This window comes from Marmota flaviventris, chromosome 3, assembly GCF_047511675.1.
Source record: "Marmota flaviventris isolate mMarFla1 chromosome 3, mMarFla1.hap1, whole genome shotgun sequence".
Lineage (NCBI taxonomy): Eukaryota > Metazoa > Chordata > Mammalia > Rodentia > Sciuridae > Marmota > Marmota flaviventris.
This window is the reverse complement of record NC_092500.1, coordinates 15,466,255-15,482,286: the sequence shown is the minus strand read 5'-3', so window position 1 is coordinate 15,482,286 and position 16,032 is coordinate 15,466,255. Positions and strand designations below refer to the sequence as shown.

The 16,032-nt window shown below is 42.1% G+C and overlaps 1 protein-coding gene across 1 annotated transcript in view; it reads left to right on the top strand.

Moving 5' to 3' along the window:
- Positions 1 to 16,032, top strand: part of Rfx4 (regulatory factor X4) — a 143,385-nt gene that overhangs the window by 41,869 nt on the left and 85,484 nt on the right. The window contains exon 4 of the mRNA XM_027927825.3: positions 2,985 to 3,108. Coding sequence (XP_027783626.1) covers positions 2,985 to 3,108 — 124 coding nt within the window. The remainder of the gene's footprint in view (positions 1 to 2,984; positions 3,109 to 16,032) is intronic.

Below are 16,032 nucleotides of genomic sequence, written 5' to 3'. Positions count from 1 at the left end.
CACATTTCATCTCTCATTCTTGCTGTTCCTCTTGCCAGGAACCCCCTCCCACTCCCATGGCAGAATACCACAGAGGTTTCACATCAGACAGACTGTGTTCCTGACTGTATTAGCAAATGAGTTACACTCTCTGAGCTTTGGTTTCCTAATCTGAAAGACAGATATAATGCCTACCTCACATGGGCCTTGTGAGGATTGGATGAAGTCATGCCTACCCAGTGCCCGGCACCTAGTAAGAGCTCACCAAATGCCAGTTGTTATTTGTCATTGCAAAATTTCAACCACAATCCCTCTATGAAACTTTATCTACTCTCACCTACACAACAGTTTTCCCATCTTCAGCTGCACCTACAGTCCAGGAGTTCACAGTACTTAAATATTCTTATTTCTTGTGTATAATTCTCCCTAAATAAAATGCAAAGTGAACTAGGACGCAGGTCATGCCTTATGCCAACACAAGTGCTTACGGAGCCAGGCAAGGAACAGAAAATAGACTTGGTGTAAGAAAAACAGGGAGGAGTGAGGACTGTGGCCAACTCCAGGGCACATCTAACCACGGCCAATTGTTGTCATGCGGGAATATGGGCCTGGGGTTGCCAGATCTGTTTTTTCACAAGAAGCCAGAAATCCAGATTCTTATGTGAAATGTCCTGGATTTTAAAAGTTGGGTCAATACTGTTCAAACAAAGCACGTCTGTGAGACCCCAGTTTGTGAAGACTGCATTATTCCAATGGCCCCTGTGAGTTTGTGCCTAGGCTGGTTATTTGGACCTGTGAACTTGTTTATAGAGAAATAATACTGTGAATGGCAGGTGGGAATCCAGGCTAACCTCAAAGGCTGGTTTTCACCCATACTGGACCCGAAGCTTGGGACAATCCTAAGAAACCTATTTTCTATGTGAAACCTGTTCCCCCCAGGGAAACCCAGGTAGAGTTCCAATTTGTACTTGGGGGACACATAAACTAGAACGTAAGCCCTTTCAGGACAAGGCATGTCTTTCATTCACCACTACTTCCTAATGTCAAGATACTGCCTGGCACTCCATAAATATTTGTTGAATTATAGATTAACTATGACTTTGTCCGTCTGTCTACCATTAATTTGTTCATTATTTGCAAGAAACGACTGTCTTACTCACCATGATGTCCCCCAAACCTCACAGGTGATAAGAGATCAATAAATATTTGTCAAATGAGTAAATGACTGAAACAATCTATCCATCCCTCATTAAGCGCCTATTGTGTGCCAAGGAATATGCTAGACTTCAAGGATTCAGAGGTAACTCAGACACTATCCAGTCTCAGTGCATTTGGTTACCTAGAAAGGAATATATAAACCATCTCCTGGAACATTTCTGAAAATTATCAGGGGTCACTCAGTGTTCCCCTTCCCAGAAGAGGTGGCAATGGATGAAATGATTGGGACCACTCTGCACTAGGCTTCGTTCTTTACCCTAGTGACCCTAGGGTTGCATTCATACATGGGGTTTCAATATGAAAGGATTGAAATGATTTTTTTTCAACCACATGTTGGAAGGAGCTGAATGAGCACTGCCCTTTCAAGTGGGCACCTTGGGAGGCCGTGTCCTCATTCCACTTGAGTTACGACAGTGCTGGACCACTTCTTTGGCAAGTGCTCTCAGAGAGAGTTTGAAGCCACTTGAGGACATTTATTTCATTGCTTTAGAGTCATGCCTTATCCCCCCTCCTCCCCCCAAAAAAAAAAAATTGAGAGGAAAGAACTATTTGCCACTTTATCCCCCAGACTTGGTTCCAAATGGCTTGGGGTTGATTCCTAAAATCCAATTCATGATCAAAGGAGAAATCTTTTCTGTTGGTGAGTTATTGAACAGTATATGCCCCAGGCTTTGAAGACAAGGTCCAAAGAGAAATTCCCAAATTGTCAAGTGCCACAGCAGTTTTACTGGAAGAGGTGTTTAACCTTCCAAAGTATCTATGACCATGGGCACAGGATTCATTTGAATGCCTAACTTCTGGGTGTTTGGGTCAAAAATTAAAAAAAAAAAATTTATCTAGTTTTCTTTTATATCTCCAATATCCCAGAGTGTGGACAGATGGGAGCCTAGGATATTTATGGAGATGAAATATGGAGATGATGAGGTCCCCCGGGCATTTGCCATGTGTGCGCTAGGCACCTCGCAAATGCATGTCATGTGTTATCCGGTCTGATAGTCCTTTACCTTAGCAGGCAATTACAAATCATCACCTCCGAAGGGAGATTGGGGCATGAGGTTAAGTAACTTGCAAGTGACAAGGCTGGGATTTGAATCCAGTTAGAGAGCTCTCTCCTACAGAACCCCTAACTGTACTCATTGAGAAGGTATTGGTTACAGGGTCATTAATCCTTATACAGCAGAGGAGAAGGTGATCCTAAAGTAATCAAGGGCTTACCTCCCTACTGTGACACTAATCCTCCCTCCATTCAGAGGATCAGTGTCTTTCCAGCTCTTTCTACAACCTCTACTTGGGCATCTGTTTCCCTAGACGATCAATCCTTCTTTGCTGCTCTTGTCAACCGAGACACTCCAAGATGGTGACATCATCATCCTTTGGCTTCTACCCACTAGAAATGGCTCCACAGACAGTTGTGTTTTTGAAACCTGGCAGAGCAGGCTATCTGCAATATCCTGAAGAGTTTGGGAGTCTGGGGGGACCTGATCTAGCCAGAACTCATGAAGGACAATGAGAGTAAGGAGCAGAGGGTCTAGGGATTTGGACTGAAAAAGTGGGCTGAGATCATACCCAAAGGCACAGGATTCTGATCCTGATTAGTGCAAGGTCACTGATTCCATGCGTGACCTTACACAGCTCACTTTGTCTTCCTGAGTCCCAGTTTCCCCATCTGTAGGAGGAGAGTGACTTCTGAGGTCTGTCCAGCTCCAAAAGAGGACTGGAAAGAAAGAACCCCTGTTGCTTGGGGAAGGTGACGCATTTATCACTCACTGGACATTTTTTTCCCCTAGGCTGGAGGAGAACTATGAGATTGCGGAGGGCGTCTGTATTCCCCGCAGTGCCCTCTACATGCATTACCTGGATTTCTGTGAGAAGAATGATACTCAGCCTGTCAATGCCGCCAGCTTTGGGAAGGTGAGTCCAGCCTCACCTGGCTGATACCCACCCCACCCCTTGGCCCCAGAAACTTTGAGTTATCTTTGTAGTCGTTAAGCATTTTAAAGTATTTTTGTTCTTGTTTGTTAAAGTTATCAAAATAAATGCTTTACTGTAATATTTTCATGAAAAAAAATTCAATCAAACAGTTTTAACAAAGCAATCTCAAATCAAACACCAAAGCAAAGTAATGCGAAAGTACTTGGTAATACTTGCCTATAAAAATTTTCAAACAATTGAGAAATGGTTTAAAGTTAGAAGTAAATGTCTCACTTGAATTTCCTCTGTATTTAATTTCTGAGTGGGAAACATTGAGTGTATCAAGTGTATCTCAATTGAGTCAGGGTCGGGCAAACTGCTTGGCTTAGTAACATGAATACTTTGGAGACACTGGGAAATGGTTCTGTATCATCAGATTGGAGGTTTGGGAGTCCTTGGCAAGGATTAAAACTCTTGGTAACATCACTGCAGGCCTGACACTATCATGATAAGAATATATTCTATGCTTAGGCTATGTATGCAAAAAATTATTAGCACTGATCACTCCTGCTTAACAGGTCAATGAAAGCTGTTAGTGCATTCTTTAAGTCCAATCACTTATTTGTTTATGGCTGAAAGTCTGGATTTTACACACAAACACACACACACACAAGCACAAATCCCATTCAACGTGAGTCAATACATCCAAACTCTTCTTTCTTGTATTAGCTCTTTTATTAGATTTTTTTAAAACTGTAATTTTAGGGCATCTGCTAACAAGAAGTAGCAAGCTTGATCTGCTCCCCACCCCATTCTTTACCAGTTTTCTGAAAATGGATTTATCAAGGACTGAAATGGCATAAAGAGGCCAGTTTCAGGAATTCCCTTTTCAGATCCCCAACAGATAAATCATCAACAGGAAAATAAATAAACAAACAAATAAATAAAATAAAAGTGCAGGGTCAGGTCTGAGCCAAACATGCTGGAGAGTCCCAAAACCGAGTGGCTGAGAATTGACTTCATTCAGTGAATGGGGAAGATGCTCCATGTGGACTCGGGAGGAAACATGTTTTTGTGAGGCATTAATGTTATTTCTCCAAGCTGAAGGAAGCTTCTAAAAAGTCAATGGAGAAACCTCCTTTACTCTTCCATTCATTTATCTCTTGAGTCCCTTAGTGTTGAAGAGATGGCTTGATGGCAGGCACCGTGGTAACTAGTGGTAGGGGTCCCAGAAAGAAATGCAGCCTGGCAGGCGGGGACGCCAGAGCACACTGTGAAGGGGGTCACAGCAGAGCTGCGCCAGGTGTCGTGGTGCTGCAGTTTCCACTGGCATCTCTGCACTTCCTCAGGGCAGGCACCCTGGAGAGGCCAGAGAAGGCCTCTGATATCTGGATGCATGGGCAAGTTGGGGGAGCCAAAAGACGGGGAATCTTGGACTTGCCACTCAGCCTCTCAGCCTCTGCGTCTCCACTTCCTTGTGGGGATGTTGTAGGATCAAGGGAGATGATGTTGGTAGATGATGGAAGGTACCGTTCACTCACTCATCTGGTAACCCAGGTATTTATTAAGTACCTGCCATGTGCCACCCATCACAGCTGTTGGTGCTACAGAGTCTTCATGAGATGCTTGTGCACAGGTGTAAACACGCATTCATTAGCTTAGATTCTGGAAAATGAAAAAAAAAGAGAGAAAGAAAAGAAAACTCTCACCATTTTTAGAAACTTCAATTGCCTATGTAAAGGCCCTCAATTTCTTTTTTCTCAAATACTCGATATTCCTAATGTCAGCCTGGGGCTTCCTTGACCTCATGTTCCAGGTAAAACTGGTTGAAGTCCACCCTTCCCATCACCCCCCCAGTTCCATTCCCGTTTTAGCTCTCAAGTCTGTCCCGGATTTCAGCAGATTCCAAGGTGATTATATTCTCAGCATCACTGTGATGCATGACTCTTCCCTCTGTGGCTGTCCCCTTTCTCTACCCCTGTGCTGTTTGGTACAGTACTCATAGCCACGTGTGGCCATCCAAAACCCAGTTCACTAGCTGTCACAATGACCCACCTGCATCTGCTCAGGAGTCACCTGTGACTGGGGCTTCCATTGGATGGTGCTCCATCATCACAGAAAGTTCTATTGGACAGCCCTGTTCTACACCATAGAGATGAAACACGGCACTCTCTTTGCTCTTCATGAGGCAGTCCACAGAAGTAGGCTGACGTTTGTAAGGGGGTTTGCCAGGACAGAGATAGACATCCCCCATCTGCCAATTTTCTTCAGGTTCCCACAACAGTGGAGGTTTATTGGTCTTCAACTTCTCCCATCCTTGGTCCCAGCCCCTCTCCACTCTATTATCTCCCACTCCTCTCCCATTCCCTTTTCTTTCTCATTTTTCTCTCCTCTTCCTTCTTGGGACAAACCCTATCAAATTTCCTGTCTTCTTAGATCCTTAGTTCCTGTTGACATGTCTGCCCACATAGAGGCTTCACTTACACCAAATGGCTTTTCAAGATATTTTTCCAAAAAATAAATTCCTCCCTAAAACAAAATATAGTGCTTCCAAAATGGCCATTTAAAAAGGCATCCAAACAGTCTTATCTTCAGTCCAAAAGCAAAGTCATACTTGAACAGTATTAAGAGCATACATACAAATGCTCTCTACGGCTGTCTCACCATCAAGTTGAAATACGCTGGGATTGGGGCTGTCCTTCCAGCTGCAGAGGACAGAAGGTGCCTCCTGAGGGTTCCCACTGGGAGCTTGTTGAACTGGAAACCAAGATCCATTCACCTTCCCTGAAGGGCCAGCCTTCGTCCCCCGCAGAGAGAAGGACCGGATGTTCTGCCTTGGGATGCAGTCATGGACAGCCTTTCCTGATTCAGCCACAAACCCTTAGCTCAGAGCAGGCGAGACTCAGTATTACAATTCATTTTTAGAGAGAAAATATATCGATAGTAGTCCCCATTCAGCTTGCCCATGGGCTGAGGTGACAGCACCAACGCTGTCCCTGGGGCCTGGTGGGGACACTGCTCTTGATGAAATGGATGGCAGCAGTTGCTTTGCTGCAAGTTCTGAAATGTAAAGCCCCTTTCCCAGTCCACGGCCATGCTCCATGACGCTGGCTTCCAGGAACGTTGTACTGACTTTGGTTCCAGAATTAACTTAGGATGTACAGGGAGCGCCGAAGCTTCGAGCTGCACCAGCGTCACGCCTGCTTTTGCTGTTGGCTGGAATGATAAAAGGTCACCTGGCCTGGAGGCACTTAACTTTGCTGAGCTCCCATTTCCTTACCTTCAGACTGGATTAGTCCCTCACCAAGCGACTCTAGGGATAAAACAAGACAGAGCTTGTGAGACTGTTGTTTAAAATTGTGACATGCTCTGCCAGTGGAAGAAATGACCGTTATCTAAAATTAGTCCCACTTCATCCCACCTCCTCTACTTGCTTACCATGTTACCATGCTTCGTCTTCATAGCACTCATCACTATATGATCTATCCCCCCAGGTATGTATGTATGTATATATATATATGTTGTATCATGTATATGTGTTTATACAGACATGTATTATCTATCTCTCTATATGTGTGTACCATAAAGACAGGTACCTGTCCCTCCTGCTGCTCTAGACTTTGTCAGACTGAGAAAAAACAGCAAATGTGTGTATGTGTGTGTTTGAGTATGTGTGTGACATATGTACACATCTGTATGTATATGTCTATATAACATTGTGTCATTACTTGCTTTGCTGGTCTCCTTCCCTGGAGTGGAAGCTCCAGAAGGCCTTTCTTATTTTTTTAAGGCATCCCCCAACCCCCAGAGCAGGGCCTGGCACCTCATAAGCCCTCAGATACTTGCTAAAGGTTGACTGGCTTACATAAATATTCCCGCCAGGGACCGTGAGACTCATGTGAACATGTCCAACCTGTGTGGAAACCATGGGAAATGGATCCTGTGTCCATGTCCAGCAGCCCCTTTACTGAGTAGGGGTGGGCTGGCCGAGGTACACATGGAAACGGCTGCTTTGACTGTGAAGAGCTGCCTTAAAGCTCTAACTCCTCCTCTGCCCTTGGATGACACAGAGGGAAATCCCACAGCCCAGTCCCCTGTTCAGCCATCACATCTGTTTTGGTTGGATAATTACAACTCATTCCTGGCTATTAAAAAGTCCAGTCAGTCCCACATAAAAGGTCAGCCTCACATCTAAGCTGGAGCTTCTGCTGTCCAGTGGCTTGGAATTTGCCCTGGGAAAGAGGGTTGATCAGGCCCTTTCCTTTTCTGGCTTCTCGGGGATGAGGGCTGGAGGCTGTGGAGGAGGAGGGGGTGGAGGGAAGGGAACAGGAGTCAGGTGGGGCCTTTTCCGTGCTCTTCCTGGCTGACCCTGTGTGGAGAGCGCCTGTGGCTCTGGTTCCAGTGCTGAAGTGATGTGTTCTCTAGCCCGCCTCTTGCTCGCCCTACCTGGGGCTGCTGCAGCACTTCAGGTGACGGGGGAGTCACCCGCAGCCCCAGTGTAGAAGGTTTGGGGCCAGCTCACTGCACTTCCAGGGTTAAACTGCCTCTTAGAGACCTCAGAGGAGCCCCAGCAAGTGTAACTGTGAAACAGGTGAACTCCAAGAAGCATAGGCAGAAAGCCACTCTGCTGTGTTCTGTTTGGCTGTCGTAATCTCTCTTCCTGAAAACTGATGCTTTCGTGGCAGATTTAAGAGCTTTTTGGTTATTGATTATAAGGACAAGCCTCTTCTCAATAATTTAGATTCTCATAGACGCTAGAAGTTCAGATCAGTTCTCCAATTTAAAACTGAATTCTTATCCACTTCAAAACTCTCCCTCCCCTCTCAATTCTACTGTGCCCAGTTTGAGGACCTGCAGTGAGGGAGGGGACTTGCTTTGATCTGCTCCCCCTGACCTTTCCCCCTGCGACAGGTCCCTCCAGGCTCATCAGATTGAGAAAAAACACTTCCCAAATATAACTCTAGCTTTCCCCCAAAAGCAGTGAAATAAATTTTTAGAGAACAACAGAATAATAAATTGAAACAAACACAAGGTGATAGGGATCAAGATTAGCATACACATGACATCATACCCAGCTCAGTTGCCTAAGCTTAAAATGATTTATTAGTAGACAATTAGTTTTTTTGTGTGTGTGTGAACCCAGGGCTTCATGCCTGTTAGGCAAGCACTCTACCACTGAGTTATAGCCAGCCGTAATAGGCAATTCTTTTTAATAGATGATAGAAGTGTCTAGCTCTAATTTAGAATGCAACATTTAATTAAATAAGTTTAATTAAATTTACTCATAAAATTAAATAGCAAACATTTGCATAGGGCTTTATGTGTACCTGGCACTGTTCTAAGAACTTTTCATATGTCAGTTTCACCTAATCCCCCCCAAATCTCTATGAGGTAAGAACTATAATTATTCCCATTTTGTGGATGAGTAAATGAGTACCAGAGGAATTAAGTGACTTGCTCAAGGTCACACAGCAAGTAAGTGGTGGATTCAGGATGTGGACCCAGGTTCCATGCCTTTAACCATCTCATTTACATGAAATAAGTTGTTTCGGAGACAGGGTGGGTATGTGTGGAGGCAGGTTTGGTCCTTTTGACTTTGATAAAGTCAATAACTGTCACCGGCTGACCTTCTAAATAATGAAATTTGGAAAAGAAATCTCAGCCTCTCTATACTTCAAGGGGTAAGTGTGCTGGTCATCGCAGTGGAGAAAGGCCCCTCCAGTCTTCCCAGCTGGGGTGTTCATGGTGCCGTGAACACCCTCGCCAGCACTGCCCATTCTGCTTCCTCCTCAGTACTTGAGTCCACCCATTTGTTCAATATTCACTTATCTCATGTCTATCGTGGGCCCTGCCCTCCCAGTGCTGGGAGCTGAGCTCCACGGTGAAGGAGTGGGCCCTGAGGTACGAGCCCTGCAGAGGGGACATACGCTGAAGAGTGACTGCAAAGAAGATGGCAAGTGAGCCTCCTGAGCTAGGGATGCAAGGACTTGAGGGGCGCAGAGAAGGAACTGCTGCCCCCATAGGAGGGGGACGAGGGGCAGCCTGAGATCTAGGGAGGTCTGTTCTGGGAAACCCCAGTACTAGTGTCCCCGTCCCCCAACCTGCAGCCCTGGGAGACTCATGGAAGTTGAAATGGCTATCTTAATTTTACAAAATCATCTTTCTTCTTTTCCACTGTCTTTTGGAGACTCTAAAACAAAAACTCAACTTGCACTGAGATGGAGCATCAGTGCATTTAGCCAGTAGCTAAGTAAGCCTTCCCAGAGGGTAAACTGGAACTCGGGGGCTTCGAGCAAAGAACATCTCTACCTCACAAGTTGCTTTCCAAGCACTCCTAAGCAATTGATTTTTGCATATTCGCCTTGTATCCTACGACCTTGCTGTAATTTCTTTATAGTTCTAGGAGGTTTTTGTTTGTTTTCTGTTTAACTAAATCTTGGACAGATTTTCTATATTAGACAATCATGTAATCTGTGAACAAAGTTTTACTTCTTCCTTCCCAATTCACATATTTTGTTTCTTTTTCTTGTCTTCTTTCATTAGCTAGAGCTTCCAGTAGGGTGTTGAAAAGTAGTGGCAAGAGAGAACAACTTTCCATTGAAAACTTTGAGTTTCTTACCATTATGTTTGATGTTAGCTATGGGCTTTTTGTAGATACCCTCTATCAAGTTGAGGAAGTTCTTCTCTATGTCTAGTTCGCAGAGTTTTTTAAAAATCACAAATGGGTATTGGATTCTGTCAAATGCTATTTCTACATTTACTAATATAATCATATAATTTTTTAAGCTCATTGACATCATGGATTATAGTAATTGATTTTTCAAATGTCAAATCAGCTATGTATGCCTGGGATAAATCCCACTTGGTCATGAGATAAAATTCCTTTTAGACATGGTTGGATTCAATTTGTTAATATTCTGTTGAGGATTTTTGCATCTATATTCATAAGAAATGTTGTCTCTGATTTTCTTTTAATGTTCTTGTCTCATTTTGGTGTTGGGATACTGCTGATCTCATAGAAAGAGCTAGGAAGCATTTCCTCTGCTTCCATCCTCTGAAAGAATTTGTACAGAATTTGTATAATTTCTTTATTAAATGTTCATTAGAATTCATGAGTGAGTATATTTGGGGCCGGGTGCCTTCTGTTTTGAAAGATTATTAATCATTGATCTCTTTCTTTAATAGATATATTATTGTCTATTTCTTCTTATGTGAGATTTGGCAAATATTGTCTTTCAAGAAATTGCCCATTTCTTCTCGGTTATCAAGTTGATGGGCATAAAGTCATTCCTTTATTCCCCTTTTGCTGTGTAGGACCTGTAGTGATGTCCCTTATTTCATTTTTGATATTAGAAATTGTGCCTTCTCTTTTACTTAGTCTGGCTATGGGATTATCAATTTTATTAATTTTTTTCAAAGAACCAGCTTTTGGTTTCGTGAATACTCTCTATTGATTTGTGGTTTCAATTCCATGATTTATCCTCTGCTTTCTATGATTCCTTTTTGTCTTCTTGCTTTGGATATAATTTGCTCTTCTTTTTTTTTCTTTCTAGTTTTTTAAGATGGAAACTAAGCATTGGTTTTAGATATATCTTCTTTTCCTATACATGCATTTAATTATATATATTTTCCTCTAAGCATTGCTTTCATTGCATCCTACAAATTTTGATGTGTTTTCATTTTATATTTTTAAACTTCTCTTGGGATTTATTTTTTGCCTATGTGTTGTTTAGAAGTGTGTTGCTTCATTTCCCAGTGTTTGGGGATTTTCCAGTTATCTGTTTGTTATTGATTTCTAGTTCAATTCTGTTGTGGCCTGATAAAAGAAATTATATGATTTCTAGTCTTTAAAATTTGTTGAGTTGTATTTTATGACCCAGAATGTATGAACATTCTATGTGAGTTTGAGAAGAAGAATGTGTGTGCTGCTGTTGTAGGATGAAGTAGTCTGTAAATCTCAACTATATCCCGCTGATCATGGTGTCTTACTGGTCCTCTGCCTACTGGATCTGTCCGTTCCTGAGAGAGAGGTGTTGAAATCTCCAACTATGATAGTGGATTCCTAAATTTCTCCTCACTATTCTATATTTTTTCCTCATGTAGTTAAGTGCACTATTGTTAAGCACAAGTACTTTAAGGATTATTCTGCCTTCTTAGAGAATTGACCCCCCTATTATGTAATGTCCTCCTTTATCACTGATGCCTTTCCTTGCCCTGAAGTGTGTTTTGACTGAAATGAATTTAGTTACTCCTGCTTCTCTTGATGAGTGTTAGCTTAGTACTTTCTTCTTTATCCATTTACTTTTCATTATATATCTTTATATTTTAAATGGGCTTTGTGTAGGTGACGTATGGTCAAATTGTGTTTTTTGATCCACGCTGACAACCTCTGTGTTAATTAATGCATTTAGACCACTGGTGTTTAAAGTGATTATTGATACAGCTGGATTAATATCTACCATAGTTGTTACTGTTTTCTATTTGTTGCCCTTGTTCTGTTTTTATTTCTATCTTCTATTCTTTTTCTACCCTTTGTGGTTTTAGTTGGGCATTTTGTATGATAATCTCTCTCTCTTATTTATTTATTTATTTTTGTGCTGGGGACTGAACCCAGGGCAAGCACTCTACCAACTCTACCAACTCAGCTATATCTCCAGCCCCTGCTTCCTTTTTTTTTTTTAACCATATCAGTTATACCTTCCCCACCCCCCACTATTGCACATTGAACCCAGAGCTCTGTGCATGCTAGGTGAGTGCTCTACTGGTGAGCTACATTCCCTGCCCTTTTTATTTTATTTTGAGACAGTTCCTGGTGAGCCTTGAACTTGTGGTCCTCCTGCATCAGCCTCCCAAGTAGCTGTTAGATCAATTAATAACTAGAAATTTTAATTTTACTTTCATTTATTCCTTTTTTACTACATTTCCTTTATGTAGGTCTAAGAGTCTGATCTATATCAATTTCCTTCTCTCTAAAGAAATTTATTTTAACATTTCTTGTGAGGTAGATCTACTGGAGTCAAATTTCCTTAATTTTTGCTTGTCTGAGAAGGTCTGTATTTATTTATTCATTTATTTATTTATTCTCTCTTGAAGGATAATTTTGCAGTGTGCAGAATTCTAGGTTGGTGGAATTATTCTTTCTCTCAGCACTTTAAACTTTCCATCCCACTTTCTTCTTGATTAATTAATTTTTAAGGAGAATTCAGATACAATTCTTATCTTTGTTCTTCTGTAGGTAAGATTTTTTTCCCCTCTGATTTCCACCATCCAAGGTTTTTTGTTTTGTTTTGTTTTTTTCTTACATCTATGATTTATCATCTCACAGTAACTCTGAGAAATTCTCAGTCACTGTAGTTTCTTTTCTTTTCTTTCTTTCTTTTTTTTTTTTTGAGAGAGAGAGAGAATATCTTTTTTTTTTTTTTTTGTAGATGGACACAACACAATGCCTTTATTTTTATGTGGTGCTGAGAATCAAACCCGGGTCCCGCCCGTGCTAGGCGAGCACTCTACCGCTGAGCCACAATCCCAGCCCAGTGTAGTTTCTAATATTTCTTCTGTCTTCTTCCTTCTGATATTCCTACTATGCATATTTGCATCTTCCATAATTGCCCTCATAGTCCTGGACATTCTGTTCTCCCCCCATCCCCACCATCTTTGTCCTCTTTGCTTTTCTGTTTTCAGAGTTTGTATTTCAGAGTTTGTCAAGCTCAGATAATTTCCTCAACTGTGTCCAGTCACCAAATTAGTCCATCAAAGGCATTCATTTTGGCTATAATTTTTTTTTTCTCTAGTGTATCTTTCCAGTTCTTTCTTAGAATTTTTATCCCTCGCTTACATTACCTATCTGTTCTTGCATGCTGTTCTTTATCCATGATGCCCCTTAGCAAGTAATTCATAATTATTTTGAATTCCAAAATTTCTGCCATGTCTGATTCTGATGTTTGCTCTGTATCTTCGAAATGTGTGTTGTTTTTTTTTTTTTTTTTTACCTTTTAGTCTGCCTTGTAACTTTTACTTGCTGCCTGGGCATGAGGTATCAGTTGAAAGAAATTCCTTTGGAATTGTGGTGGTAAGGTGTGGGGGGTGGGTTGGGGGAGTGTTCTCTAGTTCTATGACTGGGTCTCAGTCCTTTAGTGAGTCTCCACCTCTGGACCGTGAACTTCATAGGTGTTTCTAGGCTCTCCCCCACCCTCCTGATAGGACTGCTAGAGTTGGCTTCTTACTCATAGAAGGCTGGAGTTGACTGGAGTTGATTATTTCCCTTCCTTCCAGGTTTGTTAGGCTTTGATAAAAGTCCAGAAGGTTAAGCTTCAGTTAGCTATTTTCTCCCGAGGGCAGCCCTTGGGAGTACTCTGGCATATCACAAAATGGTTCCTTTTCCCTTCCCCACTGATAGAAGCATGAGTGGATTTTCCTTTAATATTTACTGTGGGAACCTGGTTGAGCTCCTGGGGGTAAACTCACAATTTTGTGTGGGACCCCTATTACCAGATCCCCCCAGAGTCATATTCTATCTCTCAGACTTGTCCTCACGGAACCTTTAGCAACTCACCAACTCCAGCTCAGGTTCCCTCCCCTGGCAGTGGGTCCCAGCCCCTCAGGAGTGTCTGTTCCAGTCAGTTGCAGCTCCCCAAATGTCTCTTCAGTCTTGGGGGCAGTCATTTGCCCTGTGTCCTTCTCCCAGAATCCACGAAGGGTTGTTGATTTTTCAGTTTGTTCCGGGTTTTACTTATTTTGGGGACAGAGTGACCAACTTCCCTAGCTCCTTACATGTGGAACCGGAAACTGGAAGTAGAATGTTATTTTTTGTTCCCAGGTGATAGCTGATTTCAGGATCTATGTTGTTGATAGCAGAGTGCAATAAAAGGAGCTAAACACTGGAGCCTCTTCTTTAAGTAAACCCTGGGTGGAAATCTGAAGGTATATCAGTTTGGAATTGTGTTGGGGATGTGGGCAAAATTCACATTTCCCATCCCTAAACGGAGGCTTGAAAAATCAGTGGTCTTATTTTTCTTATATAAACTACATTTAGGAAAAGATGACGCAGCTGTATGTAGAGAGGTTTATAAAGTATTTGAGACTCAGCCTCCTCCTATTTTTATGGTTTGCCATTCCTAGCAGATGGTTTCTGATTTCTGTGTCACCTTATGGTCCAAAATGGCTGCTGGACTCCAAAGCCACATTCCAAGCAATAAGTAGGAAAAAAGAGGAAATGGGAGCAAAGCCCAAAACTCCCAGCCAAATCAGTCCTCTTTAGGAACTTTCCCAGAGCCCAACCTAGTGATTCTCTCTTACCTCTCCATGGCTGCCCTGGGCTATCAAAGAGGCAGGAAAATGTCGTCTATTATCTCTTGGAAACAAAAGTATTGGTCAGTAAGAAGGAGGGGTAAGCAACCAGCCATTTTTGTCCACATAAAGGCATTCCAGTTATCCATACAACCTTTTATATGTCACATCTATAGAATGGAACCCAGGATCCTGAAAGTGTGTAGGATCTACAGATGCTCCTGGACTTATAGTGGGGTCACATCCAGATAAACCCATCAGAAGTGAAGATACCATACATGGAAAATACATTTTACAAAAACAAAAAAGGAAAAAAGAAAGAAACTGATATGTATTTAACTTAACTTAACCCACCTTAAGCATGCTCAGAAAACTACATTAGCCTGCAAATGGGCAATATCATCTAAGACAAATCCTATTTTTAAAAAAGGGTTGAATGTCTCTTGTATTATTGAATACTTGCATCACAAAAATACTAGCAACATAGTCCACTGTAGAGTATAGGTTGCTCCCCCACAAGACCATGTGGCAGTCACTCACTGCCCGTGCCCAGCATCACAGCCAGGTATTGTACAGCAAATCTCTAGCCAGGAGAAATCAAAGTTAAAAATTCAATGTTTAGTTTCTGCTAAAAGTGTGTCACTTTCACACCAGCTCAAAGTAAAAAAATCTGAAGTTGAACCATCATAAACGGAGAACCATCTGTAAAGCTCATATTCTGCACTTTGAGGAAGTAATAGGTGGCTCAATGTGATCATCTAAGACTGCATGATGGTGACATGATTTATGGACTGCAAGTTGTTGATCTTTTCAGGAAAAGGCCAATTTATAGATAGGCACTAGGTGGTTGTGATGATGTCCTTTAAGTACATAAGGAGACCATTTATTTTCAAAAATATACCTCCCCTGAAAGCTTATTGATGCTTCAGATTGCTCAATTCCATTCAAGTCTAAAAAAGGTACCTAGAATGACACTTGTACATTGCTGGTGGGACTGCAAATTGGTGCAGCCAATTTGGAAAGCAGTATGGAGATTCCTTGGAAAGATGGGAATGGAGCCACCATTTGATCCAGCTATCCCCCTTCTCAGTCTATTCCCTAAAGACCTAAAAAGAGCATGCTACAGGGACACTGCTACATCGATGTTCATAGCAGCACAATTCACAATAGCAAGACTGTGGAACCAACCTAGATGCCCTTCAATAGACGAATGGATAAAAAAAATGTGGCATTTATACACAATGGAGTATTACTCTGCATTAAAAAATGACAAAATCATAGAATTTACAGGGAAATGGATGGCATTAGAGCAGATTATGCTAAGTGAAGCTAGCCAATCCCTAAAAACCAAATGCCAAATGTCTTCTTTGATATAAGGAGAGTAACTAAGAACAGAGTAGGGTCGAAGAGCATGAGAAGAAGAATAACATTAAACAGGGATGAGAGGTGGGAGGGAAAGGGAGAGAGAAGGGAAATTGCATGGAAATGGAAGGAGACCCTCAGGGTTATACAAAAGTACATACAAGAGGAAGTGAGGGGAAAGGGAAAAATAATACAAGGGGGACAAATGAATGACAGTAGAGGGGGCAGAGAGAGAAGATGGGAGGGGAGGGGAGGGGAGGGGAGGGGAGGGGGGAT